The following is a 15,215-nucleotide window of genomic DNA, read 5'->3' as shown; positions in this document are numbered from 1 at the left end:
TGGCTCTCATAAACTGGATCTAATGCAGTTATATGAAGCCATGACACATGCATAGGCAGTTAAATAACACAGTGACATTCACACCCCAGTGACATCGCTTTTCATGGAATGCAAACAAAAGATGACAGACTGCAAACTCTCAAATACCTTCAAAGGAATACAAAGCCAACTCCCATATTTCTGTTAATATTCTTGCAGACTTTCTGCATTCCACAGGACAGGTCTTTGCCCTAGTTCATAAATTTTGTTTAAAAAAAAACAAAAAAAATTTAATTCAAAATTTGTATCATTTCATAACAACATTAGTTGTTGCTGAATCTCATTCGTTATCTTGTTCTGAAAGCAATGACTAGATGTTGCACAGCATAAACAGGATTGATTCAGGATACCTATTATATATAATCTCAACATTCCTGTAAGAAAAAGATCTCCTTTTCCCTGGCCATAAAGGCAACATTTATAGCATTGCCTCACCCTGTAAATATTCTCAGCACATTTTCACATTACTTTTATACGTGCCCCCAATTACAGAGGCCTGCAGACTATAAACTTTTATTTAATAAAGACATTTTTTTCTGTTTTTGCTTTGATCTGGGACTCATGAGAGGAGTCTTTGCAAGGATTTGGAAATTTAACAAGAACTCCAAACCCTGCAGCCTGAAACAAAGGACAGCCTCACCACCCTCCCCTACTCTGCTAACACTAGTCCTGCTTCGAAGGTCTGCATGAGTGAGAAAGAAGCACGCTGCTGTTCATTAGGGTTGAGCATTGCTCCAGTATTTACAGTATTTCAGTGTGCGTGAGGATGCAGTGACAGTGGTGGAGACCAGGAAATGGAGAGATTTTGTAGACGTTACAGAACATGATGGGAGAGTTGGAGGGCTGGTAAGTTCAGTAGACAAGCATTTTGGTTAGTAGCAGTGTATTGCAGTTCTGGAATTAAGTTAGTATTATTTTAATTCCAATTACTTTTGAGGTCAATAGCAAGATGAAAACTGAGTTGTCTTGTGCTTGTGATGGGTGTGTGGAATTGAGTTGGAGAGCTGAGTTTAGCTACAAAAGTGCCAATCCCCCAACCCCTTTGCACCTGCCTTCACTGCATCCAGGTTTTGTTCTTTGATTGAAGCTCTGTGTAACTTGGCAGCAAAGGAGATGCATCTGGAGTCTTGTGCTCATATGCCATTAAAGCCAGATGTTGTGAGGCTGGCAGTTATCAGCATTGTCAGTATTTTTATATAGGTATGTATTGCTACAAGCAACATTTCCTCCATAGCCATCACGCCTACCTGAAATGGTGTCTGAAACCAGCTATAAGGTAGTGCGGCCTAGCGGTAAGAGTTACGAGACTCTGAGACCTTTTTCAAGGTCTATTAGTTAAAGCTGTCACTGTTATTTTGGGATATCAGTGTGATCTGGGGTGACACCAAAGCCACAGTATAAACACAAGAGACATTTTTAACAACAGACGACTTTATAACCTAATGGCTGTGAAAGCATTATTAAGTAGTAATAGTTGTGGTGGCATTTGTTATAAAGCTCAAATGCTTTTTTTGGTAGCCTGGGACTGTAAGTCTAAAAGGGTTACCACCCAGCTTTGGGTGGCCAGGTCCCTTCTCTTCCCAATAACCAGCTTTATTTTATACCAGAATCCATAAACACTATTAAGCTGTAAATTAGCTAAAAAGGTGCTTTTAAAAAGAAGCCCATAAACGCTGCCATATGCAGGATTGCATGGGAACTTCCTGATGGAAACATGTTTATCTGAACGGCTCAATTAGGTGTTGAAGCTGGGAACTGCTGAGTGAGAGAGAGAGTCAGAGAGAGAGAGAGAGAGAGAGAGAGAGAGAGAGAGAGAGAGAGAGAGAGAGAGACTTCACTGCCAGCTGATCACTTCATTTCTTTATTAAATATTGCCTGTCAGACCGGCATATTTATATGTTCATCTTAACAGGCCCTGTTCTTAAAGCTTTGGTTATATGAAGAATACCTGCTTTAATGCAACAAATAAACAGCTTGAAATAAAAAATTTAAAAAAAACTGTCTTCTGTTGCTAACATTTAGACAGTCTAGAACAGTTTCATGGTCTGATGTCTTGTTTCCAGCTGCCTTTGGGATTGAATTGAAACCCGTTGGAAATTCATTCCTTTTGCTTCCATCAGTCATCAGACCGAAATCAACATGCTTTGAACTGGGAGTCTGACAGTTTGAAATCCAAACTGATGGAACTCTGATAGAACTTGATGATCAGTTTATTCTGGATTGCCCGTTAGTAATCAGTTCTAGGCTTGCCCGTAAATCTGTTGTAGATGACTGAGCAGTGAAACAAACATACGATTTTCATGTCTTGAAAATGTATCTGTTTCGATGTTTAGTTTTGAAAAACTGAGGGACTGTGTAATTGCAGTTATAGAAACTAACTGTGTGAGTAGCTGTTAGACTGTATACCTCTGAGATACAGCAGCAAGAGAATAGTGTAGTCAGACCAGCTGGCCTCCTGCCATTCGACAAGCTCCTGGATTATGGGCCTTTTTAGGGAAAATATTTTCCCTGGCTCTGTTCTCTCAGCAGTGTAGCTGTACATCTCCGCGATTCCTTTGGTCAAATTAGGAAGAATAGTTGCTGAGCTGTGAAACAGCCATTGAATTGGATGGATTACAGTGTAAAGCCATTTAATCTATTCCACAAAGCAAACTGGATTGTATCACACAATAAATAAGTAATTTCTGTTTCTAAGATTCGTTCAGATCAAGAAAGATCATTAAGGGCTTACACTGCTTTATTATTATTATTATTATTATTAACTCCTGTAGAACTAGAGTGGAACTGAGTGCTCCTTGCACTATAAATCCAGCAGACTGGCAATTGTTCAGTGCATGTTCAACACCTGTTATAATTTAGGGTTGTCCTCAAATTAGCGTAAACTTTTTTATATTAATATATATATATATATATATATATATATACATATATATATATATATATATATCCTGCATGTATTCAGCTTTGCAAACGGTATAAAACTAACCATTAGACTAGAACCCAAAACTATCCCTATTTCTTACCTTATGTGAAGGTGTTTATTTCAGGGGATATGCTGCAGAGACCCACTGAGATGCAACATTTGATTCATGGGGAAGCCTAGGTGCCATGTATAGGATTGAAGAATGATGTGTGCAGTGAGAGGTGCGGTCTTGTTGCTATCTGACCGTCAGTGAGCCGGGACGAGTAGTTTGCTCACAGACCTGAGAACTCTGTGAACTGCGTTGAGAGTTGATTTGCTGATAAGTATGATAAGGAAGGTGTTCACTTCTATACCTTCCTGTATAAATGACAGCTCTCTCCTGTCACACCTGTTTCCCAAGGACAGCAGGCATTCGCTTTACAATCGCTTAAAGCACAATAAAAGCAAGTTCTATGCTCAATCAACAGATAGAAAGATAAACTACAAAACAATAGTTATAGTAGCTTTAAAATAGTAACAATTCATTATACAACTGTGAACTAGATATGTTGTTGCCTGCAGTGTGTGGTTATTTAATATTACATTGAATGCCAAAAAGTGTCTTATCTTTATCACAGATGTTGCTTGTTTTGCTAGTTACACATTTTTTAAAGCAGTTATAAGGAGAGTGGCACAGTGATTAAAATGCAATTCTTGGTATGTTAACTGTTTTGTTGATGTGAAGGTTGGTGGACTGATGAATGTGCTGAATTCCATGACCTATCTCCACATAATTTGTAAGCTTATGTTTTAAAATCAGGGCTCATTGAATTTTTGGCACATTTTCTTTGCTGTTTTTGGTTGTGCAGCGGAATGTTTGTGACATATCCTTCTACAGTATGTCTGAAGGTTTGCTTTAGTAGCAGCATTTAACTTGGAAACAGCATCGGTCACAAAGCAGCATTGTATTTTTTTTATTATTAAATTCACCGCTAAATTGAGATCCCAAAACTCATTCCACAGACTTCTTTCCAAGTCAGATGAGAAGAACAGATGGCTATCTGCATTTTGTATTGCCTTGATACAATAATGCTGATGTGTCCATCCACAGGACGGATCTGACTTGGGCACATTTTCCTCACCATGCTATAAATCTCCTAGAGTTCGCTGGCAAATCCCCCCTCCCAGACAGGGGCAGTATAATAAAGATCTCAGCAGTGGGGGTTGAAGGCCATGCAGGATTAGCTGAGGAGAACTCAGTGGGGAGGTTGGAAAGCAGCATGTCTGTGCATCCAAGCTGTGTTATAGTGCCAGCCGGCTCAGTGAGGTACCACTCAAGGTACTAACTGTTGCTTCTTTGCAGTCGATGATACCATTGTAGGTTCATTTGAAAATAACAAAGCCTTATGTGAATATTTTATATATAGGTCTGTCCTGGCACACACACATATATATATATATATATATATATATATATATATATATATATATATATATTCAAACAAGAAATCTTTAGATCTCCATCAAACAAGTTACAGTGAGCTTCAAACTCAAATATCTTGTCATTGCTGGCAATGCTTGTGTCGATAAAAGCCCCACTCAGAATTCTTGAGGTACTGCTAATTGTATTTTAATTGTAATGGTATTCATTTTTCTTGTAGGATTACTGGCTGTCGCTGCTCTTCAAGCACTTGGTGGGTCCCCGGGTCCTTGCCGTGCACGTCGCTGGTCTGCAGAGGAAACCCCGTCCTGGCAGAGTCATCCGGGACAAACTGCGCATCTACGCACATTGTACCAGCTTCCAAAAGTGAGTTCCACCCAGATCAGCAAGCACCCGCCAAGGACACGAGGGTGTACAGACCTGTACCTCTTTGTAGAGTTTTACACACCGTATATAATCTTGCTTTTAGTTTTAGTACGTACTGTATACCACACTTACACTTAGAGAACCATTTATCCAAGTGTGATGAAACGTAGTTACAATGTTATTTACCACAAGTAATCGAGAATCACCTTCTGGTTATATATGCAACCTTACAGCGTGTACATTTGTACATTTTTACGATGTATTTGCCGCTAGCTGTAATTTAGTCTTTATAGTAGCGGCAGGGGTGTATGTTATCAAATACTTGTTCAATTTGTGGTTGACAGAAATAGTTTCTGGTCCTAGGCTGCTTGTGGTCTGTAGTAATATACCCAATCACCCTTTGCAAATGGGTCACCTTGTTTACAAAAATGAACTTTCTATATAGTAAATAAGGGAACAAGCCTCTTAGGGCATGATCACGGGTTTATTTCTTCAGGAACAGTAACCTCTGTTTCTAAGGGACGTATGGGACATCTGGTAAGCGAACCCAATGAGCAAAGGGTAAATGTATAACTCCCTTTCTGACAATAATAAAGATATATAAATACCAAACTTCAGACACCCAATCTTTCAGAGAGCAGAGTCATAAAAGTTAACGAGTATCAATTATCAAGCGCGCTGGGGCCCTTTTTTTAATGTGAAAGAGCCGCTGAAAGGTGCCTGGGACCTTCATCCCATCTCAGATACGTTTGGACTGCAGGATGAACAATACAGGTCTGTCCTGTGACAAGATAAAAAGTGCCATCATACCCTTTGAAGGCAGTTATCATTTAACCCAGTCGATATTTACCGACCCCAGGGTTTTCAACACCAGAATAGATTTACTCTCCACTCCCCGCCTTGAGAGAAACTCTCGATTTCAGACAGGGCCACCTTCCTCACTGCATTCTTTTACACAAGTTCCTTTATTGATTTCTGTTTTACAGAACTGTTATAAAACATGTGTGAAAGCTAGAAATATAATCTATGATACTGTCATTCCCCTTCATGACTAGCAAGCAATTCCTAAATCTCAAAACAAGTGCTGCTGTTTAGAACCTGTTTGCTGAATTCCTGTGCGTATTCAAGTTTGGATCCCTCCCTGCTCCGATAAGAAAATCGGAATGTCTACACACTCTAGCAGATTTCTGTGTACAGCTATGGCCAAAAGGTATGCATCGCCCTATTGAATTGACTAATCTTGCTTCATAAAGTCGAATGAAACTCGCTGAATAATGTTATGTTAACATATTGAATTACATACAAAAAACAGACAACTGTTATGGCTTGAAATATAATTTCATAGTTTCATTGATTACATGATATTTAACAAAAGACGCAAATTATGTTCCTATACTTTTTTTTTTTTTGGGTGGGTCTCAATCTAAAATTCAAGGTGGTGCAAAACGTTTGGTCATAGCTGTATACTGAGTGACAATAACAGGGTACAGCTGGAGGCTCCTGTTAAAGGATGCAAGAGTTCTGGAGGTTTGCAGTCTAAAGAAATATTTCTTGGTGTGATTGGAAAAAGAGTGAATGGTGTATAGAAGAGGGCAGGGAGTTTTCAAGAGCAGCTCAAGATTGGGTATAAAGCTTTGGTCCCCTTGCCCACACGCTATCACTCACCCTTAAAATAGGAGATACAGAGGCATAGAAACCCTTTCAAGATACCAGTAGCAAAAGTTAAAAGAACTACATCTTACACCAACCCACCACCTACAAATACAATAAAATCATGAAGCAAAGAAAACAGGATGCCTGCTTTTATTTAAAACCTGATTTATTAAACTGTAAAACATGGAATTCCTATGTACATTTACCCACTGTCACTTAAATGTTAAGTTCAAGTTTAAATGTAATTCCTGAATTGAGAGGTTGAAACGCTTTCCACCCCAAACTCCTGTTTTTCCTCCCTCCAGTCACAATTATGTGCGAGGATCCATAACTCTCTATATTATCAACCTACACCGATCAAGAAAGAAAATTAAACTGGTCGGAACTCTCCGAGGCAAAGCAGTGCATCAGTACCTGCTACAGCCCTATGGCATAGAAGGATTGCAGGCAAAGTAAGTATGGGATCCACCAAATTCTCCTACTGTTAGAGTTTATTAAGAATAAGCATTACCCCCAACATAAATGTGTTTCTGGAAACTGTACTAAATTACCAATATAAAATTAAGAATAAGCACCCTTTTTTTTCAGATTTTCTTAATAAAAGAATTAGAACATAATGTGACACTTTCCAACAGTCTTATAATTTTATTCATGTGATATGTATAGTGGATTTCATTATATCCATGGCTTCACTTACGTAATGCTATGCTTATATACTATATACTAGAGTTTTTCTGGGAGTTCTGTATCTCATCCATGTAGGGGCATCCCTTTAAACTGAACATTGGGGAAGATATGAAGAGGGTTTTGATAATGTTGAAAGGCAGCGGATTCACGGGTGGCAGAGGGCCATCATTTTGTGGAGAAATTGCCTAAAGCCCTGGCACCAGTAGTGGTGAGATAGATGGGAGAGCAGCCAAACACCAGCTTCAGAAAACCTAAGAGCATGTATGTCTGGGAATTTAGGGGATAAGCAAGCAAATTACCCAGATAACTCGGCTCTAAACTATTAATGGTTCTGTCAGTCAGTTTACAAACAGGTTAGGAAGAGCTTAATGCAAAGCATTAGGACTGGGACAGACCTACACTCAAATCTGTGTAATAAGAAAAAGTGAAATTCTCACTCTCTACTTCATATAACATCACCTATAACTTTGAAAACTCAATCAAAAGCTATATCGAAACTTCATTAAAAAAAAATTGACAAGGTTTGAACATGGATATGAATGTTGAAACATGGGGTCTTAAACCCTGATTTCTTATCCAATAATACACTGGACTCATTGCAGCTCCCAATGTGGGATAAAAAAGCCAAGTGTAAACAAGGTTAGAGAGTACATTATTGAATACAGTTGTTTAAAGTATTGGGCTGCCAGCTTCAGTTGATCATAATTTGTGGCTATGCACTTAGAATTGAGTTTAATCCATAAGGGCTAAGTATAAGGAATAAACTACCCGGCTTTAGACTCCAGGGCTGTATCGCATTTCATAGGTATTGAAAAAAAACTACCCAGGTTACCACAACTTGGCAGACCTTTTCCATTTCTAATCAGCTGAGAAAAAGCGATATGACATTTTTTCTCAAGGAACGTAAACAAAGTTGGATTTCTGGATTGTCAGATTATTGACGCGTTGATAAAACAAATAGGAGGGTATTTTAAACAAATAACCTCAGAGGTAAAAAAAAAACAAAAAACTGCTTGATATAAAGTTTATTTGTTCTGGAAGAATCTCAGGAACAGGGATGGGAAAATTGGAAAGGACAACGTGGAAGATCTTTTCATGTTGTCCAGTTCAGATGTTTATGTTGCAGTTTAATTTAACAATGACTTGAGGAACAGATTGACAGGGATATCAAATAAAACTGCTCATTGCAATTTCTATCAGTGTTCTGCATGATCAAGGCCACTTTAAGATGAGTTGGACATGAAACATAAGAAGGTCAGAAGAACTTGCAGCCACAACCTTATCCTACCCTCCAACAAACACTGGGACATATACTACTCGTGAACATAAGACCCATGAGAATCAAAATACCCATAGGCTTGGTCTCTGGAGATCAATTTTGTCAGACAGTTTGAAAATGGTTCGAATAAATGTCAGTATTGAGTACAGGCTCCCCTGTGGACAGGAGCATGCTTTTAATAAGCAGCAGATGGCAACTTGGGGGATCCTGTCCCATTCTTCAGTTAGTGCAACATCAAGCTTTCTGATGTAATTGGAGGGTACAGAGCTAATGAACACAACATCCTACAAAACCCCAAAGGTGTTCTCTTGGATTCATGAGACCTTCTTGGTGGCTTCTCCATAGCCTCTGTTGTACCAAGATAATCCATGACAATCCTGGCAGTTTAACAACAGGCTTTATCTTGCATCAGGACAAACTCAGGAATGAATGCACCAGCAAATGTTATTACAGGGTCTAAGGCTGTGTCTAGGTACCGTCGGGATGTTCATGTTCATCAATGTTGTATAGAGTAAATTGTTATCCTCAGGCTCTTCAAACTGAAATATGTCAATCTTTATTGGATAGATGAAATCTTGAGTCATCAGTGATCCAAACAGGTTCCCAATGACAGAGCTGCCAGCGCTAGTGATCTGGGTAGTATTCAAGACAGTATATTCAGTGTTGTGGAGTCAGTTGTAGATCTGCAGCTTGTCATTTTTACATCACATCAGACTCATTTAATCTGGTTCTTGCAGTTTGCTCTCATGGTGACTTATGTTGCTGTCCTGAAGTTGATATTGAGCCCATGTGTGATGGATTGCTCACTGCTATGTTGTGTAGATATTGGTCAATGTGTTGTGGGGTTGACCTCCCATGACCTTGTCCAGGACGTGTAGCATACAACCTGTGGTTTGATAACATGCCGACACTCTGCAAACAACAGAAGGGGACAGTGAATTGACCAGCAACACATCTACCCCAAATTCCAGCATTTGAACAGCCCTGGAAGTCCGGACTTCAGTCACAAATCTTTGTGTGGCTCATTAGAAGGCATGATTGTAAGCCAACCACAAAAACAATGTTTGCTCCGTTCATTTTCTGGAGAAGTGGCATATTGGAGGCTAAAGTTCCTGAGGTCTAATCTTACTTAGCCAATGTGCTTGACAGTTTCTAACATCGAAGCTCTAAACCTGAATTGAGCTCATATATTATTCCTGTATGATTATCATCTGATGTGGCCTTCGAACTGCTGAAATGTGATTACAGTGTAATTATTGAACCTGTAACCTTTAGAGGAGAAGGGCCCCTTTTCTGTTTAAGTCTTTGAAAGATTTAATTCACGGAGGAGAATGCTAGAGTAAGTTTTATTAAGAATTTACTAGTACCAGATGTAATATTAACTTGGCACCCAAGGCTAAAAACTGATAAAAACGAATTACATTCAGTGTATGTCTGAAGACCTGTGTGTGTATGTGGGCAGGTATTACTATCGATGTGCGAACAAAATTTAGAAAGGTGCCCATATATTTAGTTTGTTGTCGACTTTCACCCTGTGTGTAGTTTTGTCTGACTGGAGTTAGAAATAGTAAATAAAAATATAGTGATAGTCAATGAGAAGTCCCCACAAATATAGGACTGCGTGTGTGTGTGTGTGTGTCTGGGATTATTCAGAACTCTTAACTGTACAAGAAGAGTTTTGTCAAATGGGGTTGTTTTTTTGAACAATAACCCTGCATGATATTAAACTAATTTAGGACCACAGCAACTATTTAATGAAACTACAATCTTCTCTAAAACAAATCTCCACAATGGGCACAGTGACCCCTAACAGATTGACGTCTCAGCCTGTTAAATTAAATGCAAAACACAAGCATAGCATCAGAGATGGACGTCTTACGGTTCAGCTAAAGAGCTAGGTCCGCAGTAACACGCTTACATTCATCTCACTGTGTCTTTTGGTGAGAGTGTCTCATGTTTGCTAATATCTGCTGAAGACTCCTGTCAACACAAGAAAGTCTTGTACCTTCACAACTGTTAATATGCAGATTCAATAACCCAGATATGTTCCACATGTTCTAAGCATGTATTTCACTGAAATACAGAGATTGAAGAGGCTCTCCAGCTCTGTCACTCTTAATGAGCTTCAAAGTAGTGAGAAATCCATATCCATATATCCATATTTCATGTCTCTAATAACTCTTTTGATTCATTACATTCATTTTGATGTGTAATATTGCCAAACATGGTCCAAGTTTTACTTGTCTCTGGCTTTTTTATCCGGTCAAGGAAATTCTGAACACATGGAAACATAATTTACATTAGAAATCACATCAAAATGCAAACTCTTCTTAATACCTAGCACTAAGTATTGTACGATGATACTTAAACAAAGTAACTGCTGTACAGTCTCAGTCCAGCAACTGTGAAATAGCTGTGAAATCTGAATGCGCTTGACTCGGCAGCTTTATATTAGACGTCAGCTTAAATCCATGTCTTGCTTGGATTTAGTATTGAGTGGTCCTCCTTTTACCATCAATATCACTTTGGACTAGACGGGCAATCTAGGGGAATCTAATCACTTCCTCTGCAGTGCGGTCCACTTCTTGTCTATGGTTGTTTTCTTTGGTATGGCCATCCACTAGAATGTCATTGAATTATTGCTGATGTCAGTTCCACACCTGTGGCTTTCCTTGATAAATAACCTTCATTGAGTCTTGCAGGATGTTCGTGAATACAAACATTTCTTCTTTTTGCTATGGTACGCTTGCTACAAGAAAAATGAATAAATGCTAACCTCCAACATTTCAGATTTAAACATGGAGACAGGCTAATCTAAAATGAGGCACGCCACCCTAAGCCTGTGATATATCAGCTGCAGATGGCTGTGGGAGTGATAAGACGGTAATCAGTGTTTAGTCCCATGTCTTACCTCTCAGCTCCAGGTGATTAAATGCTTGTTTAGTGACTACTTTGAATAACAATCAGTATGAAATAACAGAAAGGATTTGGCAGCTTCAGACTGTGGAGCAATATAACCTGGGAAACAAGCAGGAAATATGTGGCATCATCCTGCTTCTGCTCACACACACATACCTTATTACCTTCAGCAAACCTACATAAACACTTTTCTGGAAGAACATCCACTAACTCTGTTTCCATTTAAACAGTACATGTCTTTTGGAACTAGATCGCAAGGCTGCATACGTTCGGTCAGAAGCGTATTATGGCTAATCTGGGCAGGTCCCTGCTCCCTTTGGGTAGCTTTGTTAATGGGGCAATCACTAGCGAAGCACATACAGTATGAGATGGGTTAGGACTGGTTGCTGCAGTTTCGATTTGTGATTTATATCAAGGAGGAGGAAGCTTAGGATAAGACTTATACCAAAGCCAGGTAAGCAGATAGGGAGAGAGAAGTACGCAGGCAGCGAGAAACATCAAGACTAGCGCTACAAGACTGCTATTCCTGTGCCCTGTTAATAAAAGTGCAGGGGGTGAAACGTGACTGGTTGAAACTGGGAAAATCATTTCTATCTTTATCTTTTCTAACAAAGTTACAGGCCGGCTCCCTGTGAGATTTGTTTAATCTGTCTTTACCAGCCAGGAATTTCTGGCCCTTTTAAAAGTCCAAGCAACCACTTCCTGCTGGGGTACCTGTGAACCGGAACCCTAACGCTAGAGGAACAGCATCCCCAACAAAATGGGCTCAGGGTTCAAGTATCAAGGTTTTCATTCCAAAGTGCAATTTGCATCATTTTTTGGGAAGCATCACAAAAAGTTAAGTTATGAAAAAAAGTATATTGACACACCTTGACCCTCGCCACCATAAAGTACAGTTGAAGTTGTGAGCTCAGTGGTTTCTGTCAGAACCTGTTTTGTCCTGGATTGATTTGTGGCTTGAAAATCTTATGGGGTGGTTAAGAGTGGCTCCTTAAATTGCAAATAAATGGCTATACAATGGTAATGTTATTAATTACTTATACTTCTGAAACGCTCCTTGTCATATATGTGACAACACCACCCTCTAGTGAGCAAACTTTTATATTGCAAGCAGATTTCTGTCTTAAAGGTAGTGACACTAGCAGAGATAGTGAGGCCTGTTCATTTTAAGCTAATTAAAAATGTATATTATTAAAGGTTTCCAAAGGCATTTTCATGTTCTTGACACACATCCCTAAAAAAAAACCAAAATCTGTGGATGACTTGTTCTTTATAGAATTCAGTGTCTACATTCACCAAGATTTGTATTTATTTTAAGTGGAAAAGCAGAGATAGAAGTCTGGGGTTTAGGGAAATTGATGCCCTAAATCCTACAGAGTTGTGTCTTTCCCCAGATTCCAAGCACCTAGTTATGTTTTATTGATTCGGAGTTTAAACAAAGACTTGTTTATGTTTCTAATAAAAAACAGCTTGTTTCTGCTCCCTGCCCCTCAGGTCTGTCCAGCTAAACGGAGAGCCTCTCAAGATGTTGGACGATGAAACTTTCCCACAGTTAAAGCCCAAGATACTGCGCTCTGGACGCACAATCGTCATGCCGCCAATGACAATCGGTTTCTACGTGGTCAAGAACGTCAACGCATACGCCTGCCGCTATAGATAGCTGCAACCCTGCCACCCCCCATTCCGAGACTTGAATTCACACACCATTCTCCGTAATCCTTCCTGCTTACCCAGGGGAATATTCCTTTAATCAGTCAAGCAAGGTGTCATCTATGGGTCACTTTCACTTATGCTGCGTTCAATCACAGGCCTTTCAGTGAAACCAGCCTCTGTAAAGAGCTTTACAGTGAGCTAGCATACCAAATTCACAGCAGTTTCATTACAAATGATGACTTTTGATGTCCCCATTTCCTATTTGTCCGTGACAACAGGTCACTGGGTGAAAACACTTCAGGGTGATAAAATGCAGTGTAAAAACAGGTTATGTGCGGGTAATAAACCAACAGATATCACTGTAAGGCTACTGAAAGGACGGGTGCCTGGGGCAGAATCAGTAATCCTTAACGACAGCAGCCAAGACCTTGTAGATCTGCTCAAAGAATATTGCTCTCGGCAAGGTGGATGTCTTATCATATTTTCACTGACCACACACACTGACATGCACACACGCATGCACACATACACACACAATTTTCATTGAGGGTGCATGTGATTTGTATGTGCACAAATTCCTTACAAAATCTCTTTATGGAGGGAAGCAGAGTCGCAAGTTTCCTGCTGAGTGTGGTTCGAAACCAATAACAAAAAAAAAACAGCTTTGTTTCAAGTTTTGCAGTATGAAGAGAAGCATGACCGCATTCTGTCTGGGTTTGACCTCTGTGCTTCTCTGTCGCACACACTCTCTCACACGCACAGCTTCTCTGGGACATTAGCAGGACGTTCAGTTCTGGAATTCTAGACAACAATGTGTTCTCCATTCACAGGACCTGTGTGGATTTGGCAGGAGTGGCTGATAGGATTAGCTCAACCACAGGAAAGGCAATCCTCTGCACAGCCAAGTTATGCTGCTTTCCCTTCTCTTAATATGCAATGCTATAAATCTCAAACTTTCCTTGCAACATAGCCATGTCACTGTATACATCTGGCACTATTTAAATAGTTGCAAAATCTGTATAAACAAAAAGATGATATGTTTTGTGATACAATCTTAATAGAAGACGTATGCACTGTGCTGTATAACAGTTAGAACCCAAGTGGTTTAGTTGAACTCCCCATTGTTTGCAGATTGTAGGAACACACTGCGGCACATTTTCCCTCTAATGCAGCTCTGCGTGAAGTTTTCTGCATACCTGGGCTCAATCTTAAAAGAGAAATGGGAGAAGATTGGAAAACAATGCTGAGAAGAGATACTGTAAGGGCATGGGAGGCCATCATCTGTATGCTGTAGGGTAAAGACGCTCATACTTCAGCAGTTAAAAAAAGAACTTACAAATATATACTATGCTGTAATAGGCAAGAGGTGATTTCATGTGTAAATGTTTTAGAGGGTATTTGAGAGTCAGTGTGGTCTAATGGTTCTAGCTGAGGGAATGGGAGGCAGTATCTAATAGTGAGATGGGCAGCCAGCCAGTGTTTTTGAATGGTTGGGTGTGAGGGACAGTGATCAGTTTAGCTCAGCAGTTAAAAAGACAGCGGCTCAAGCTAGTGGGCTCACTTTTTTTTGAATCCTAGTGGGATTACTTATTTTGCTCCATTAATGTTGTAAATGATCTTTCTTAAATTATATTTTCAGAACCAAAAACATAAAAAAAACTATATACTGTATATATTCTATAGATATATGCGTTAACCCTTTCAGTCCGAGCAGGTCCTGCCTCATTTCAGTGCCGTATGTTAGCATATTCCATCCAAAAATCACGTTGGGATTGCTAGGTCCTGTTCTAATGTACACTCAATAAGGGAGTTTCTTCTTTAGCTCAACAAAAGTAATTCAGGAGTGAAAGGGTTCAATTTAAAACAGCACAACAGAACCCATCTTGAAAAGGAATGCATTTGTAAGTGCGCGGTTCGCCCATCTTACAACTCACAATCAACAATGGAACCATGGCAGGTGCAGTGGTTCTCAAAGAAGGTCATCTCTAGCAGGGAGAATGGTGATGTACTGTAGATTGCTTTACATGTTGTTTTCCAGTCAGTAAGAGACACTAATCTGCTGGCATGCTGTTGGTTTACTATGTCTGTAAAAGCTATTTGTTCCCAATATAAGTCCTTTTTTTCAGAATGTGTTTGAATTGTTTATGTGGAGTTGTTCATATTTTCTTTTTGAAGAAAATTATTTTATTTCGGAAAATTCTAAGACTGACCACTATTTTTGTGTTTTGTGTTTTTATGCAGCAATAAAATAAACAAATACAATTTAAAAAATATTG

At 39.4% G+C, this 15,215-nt stretch overlaps 1 protein-coding gene across 2 annotated transcripts in view; it reads left to right on the top strand.

Moving 5' to 3' along the window:
- LOC121325173 (inactive heparanase-2-like) overlaps positions 1-15,182 on the top strand; it is a 63,489-nt gene extending 48,307 nt beyond the window's left edge. Inside the window, exons 10-12 of one of the 2 annotated variants that reach the window (XM_041267491.1) lie at positions 4,603-4,748; positions 6,707-6,853; positions 12,781-15,182. In XM_041267491.1, coding sequence (XP_041123425.1) covers positions 4,603-4,748; positions 6,707-6,853; positions 12,781-12,946 — 459 coding nt within the window. In that variant the 3' untranslated portion in view covers positions 12,947-15,182. Of the gene's footprint in view, positions 1-4,602; positions 4,749-6,706; positions 6,854-12,755 lie in introns of both variants that reach the window. The other variant, XM_041267492.1, reaches the window with a different exon arrangement.
- Positions 15,183-15,215: the final 33 nt, after the last annotated feature.

This window comes from Polyodon spathula, chromosome 13, assembly GCF_017654505.1.
Source record: "Polyodon spathula isolate WHYD16114869_AA chromosome 13, ASM1765450v1, whole genome shotgun sequence".
Lineage (NCBI taxonomy): Eukaryota > Metazoa > Chordata > Actinopteri > Acipenseriformes > Polyodontidae > Polyodon > Polyodon spathula.
Note: the sequence above shows the minus strand (reverse complement) of the source record. Positions and strands in the feature narration are given on the sequence as shown.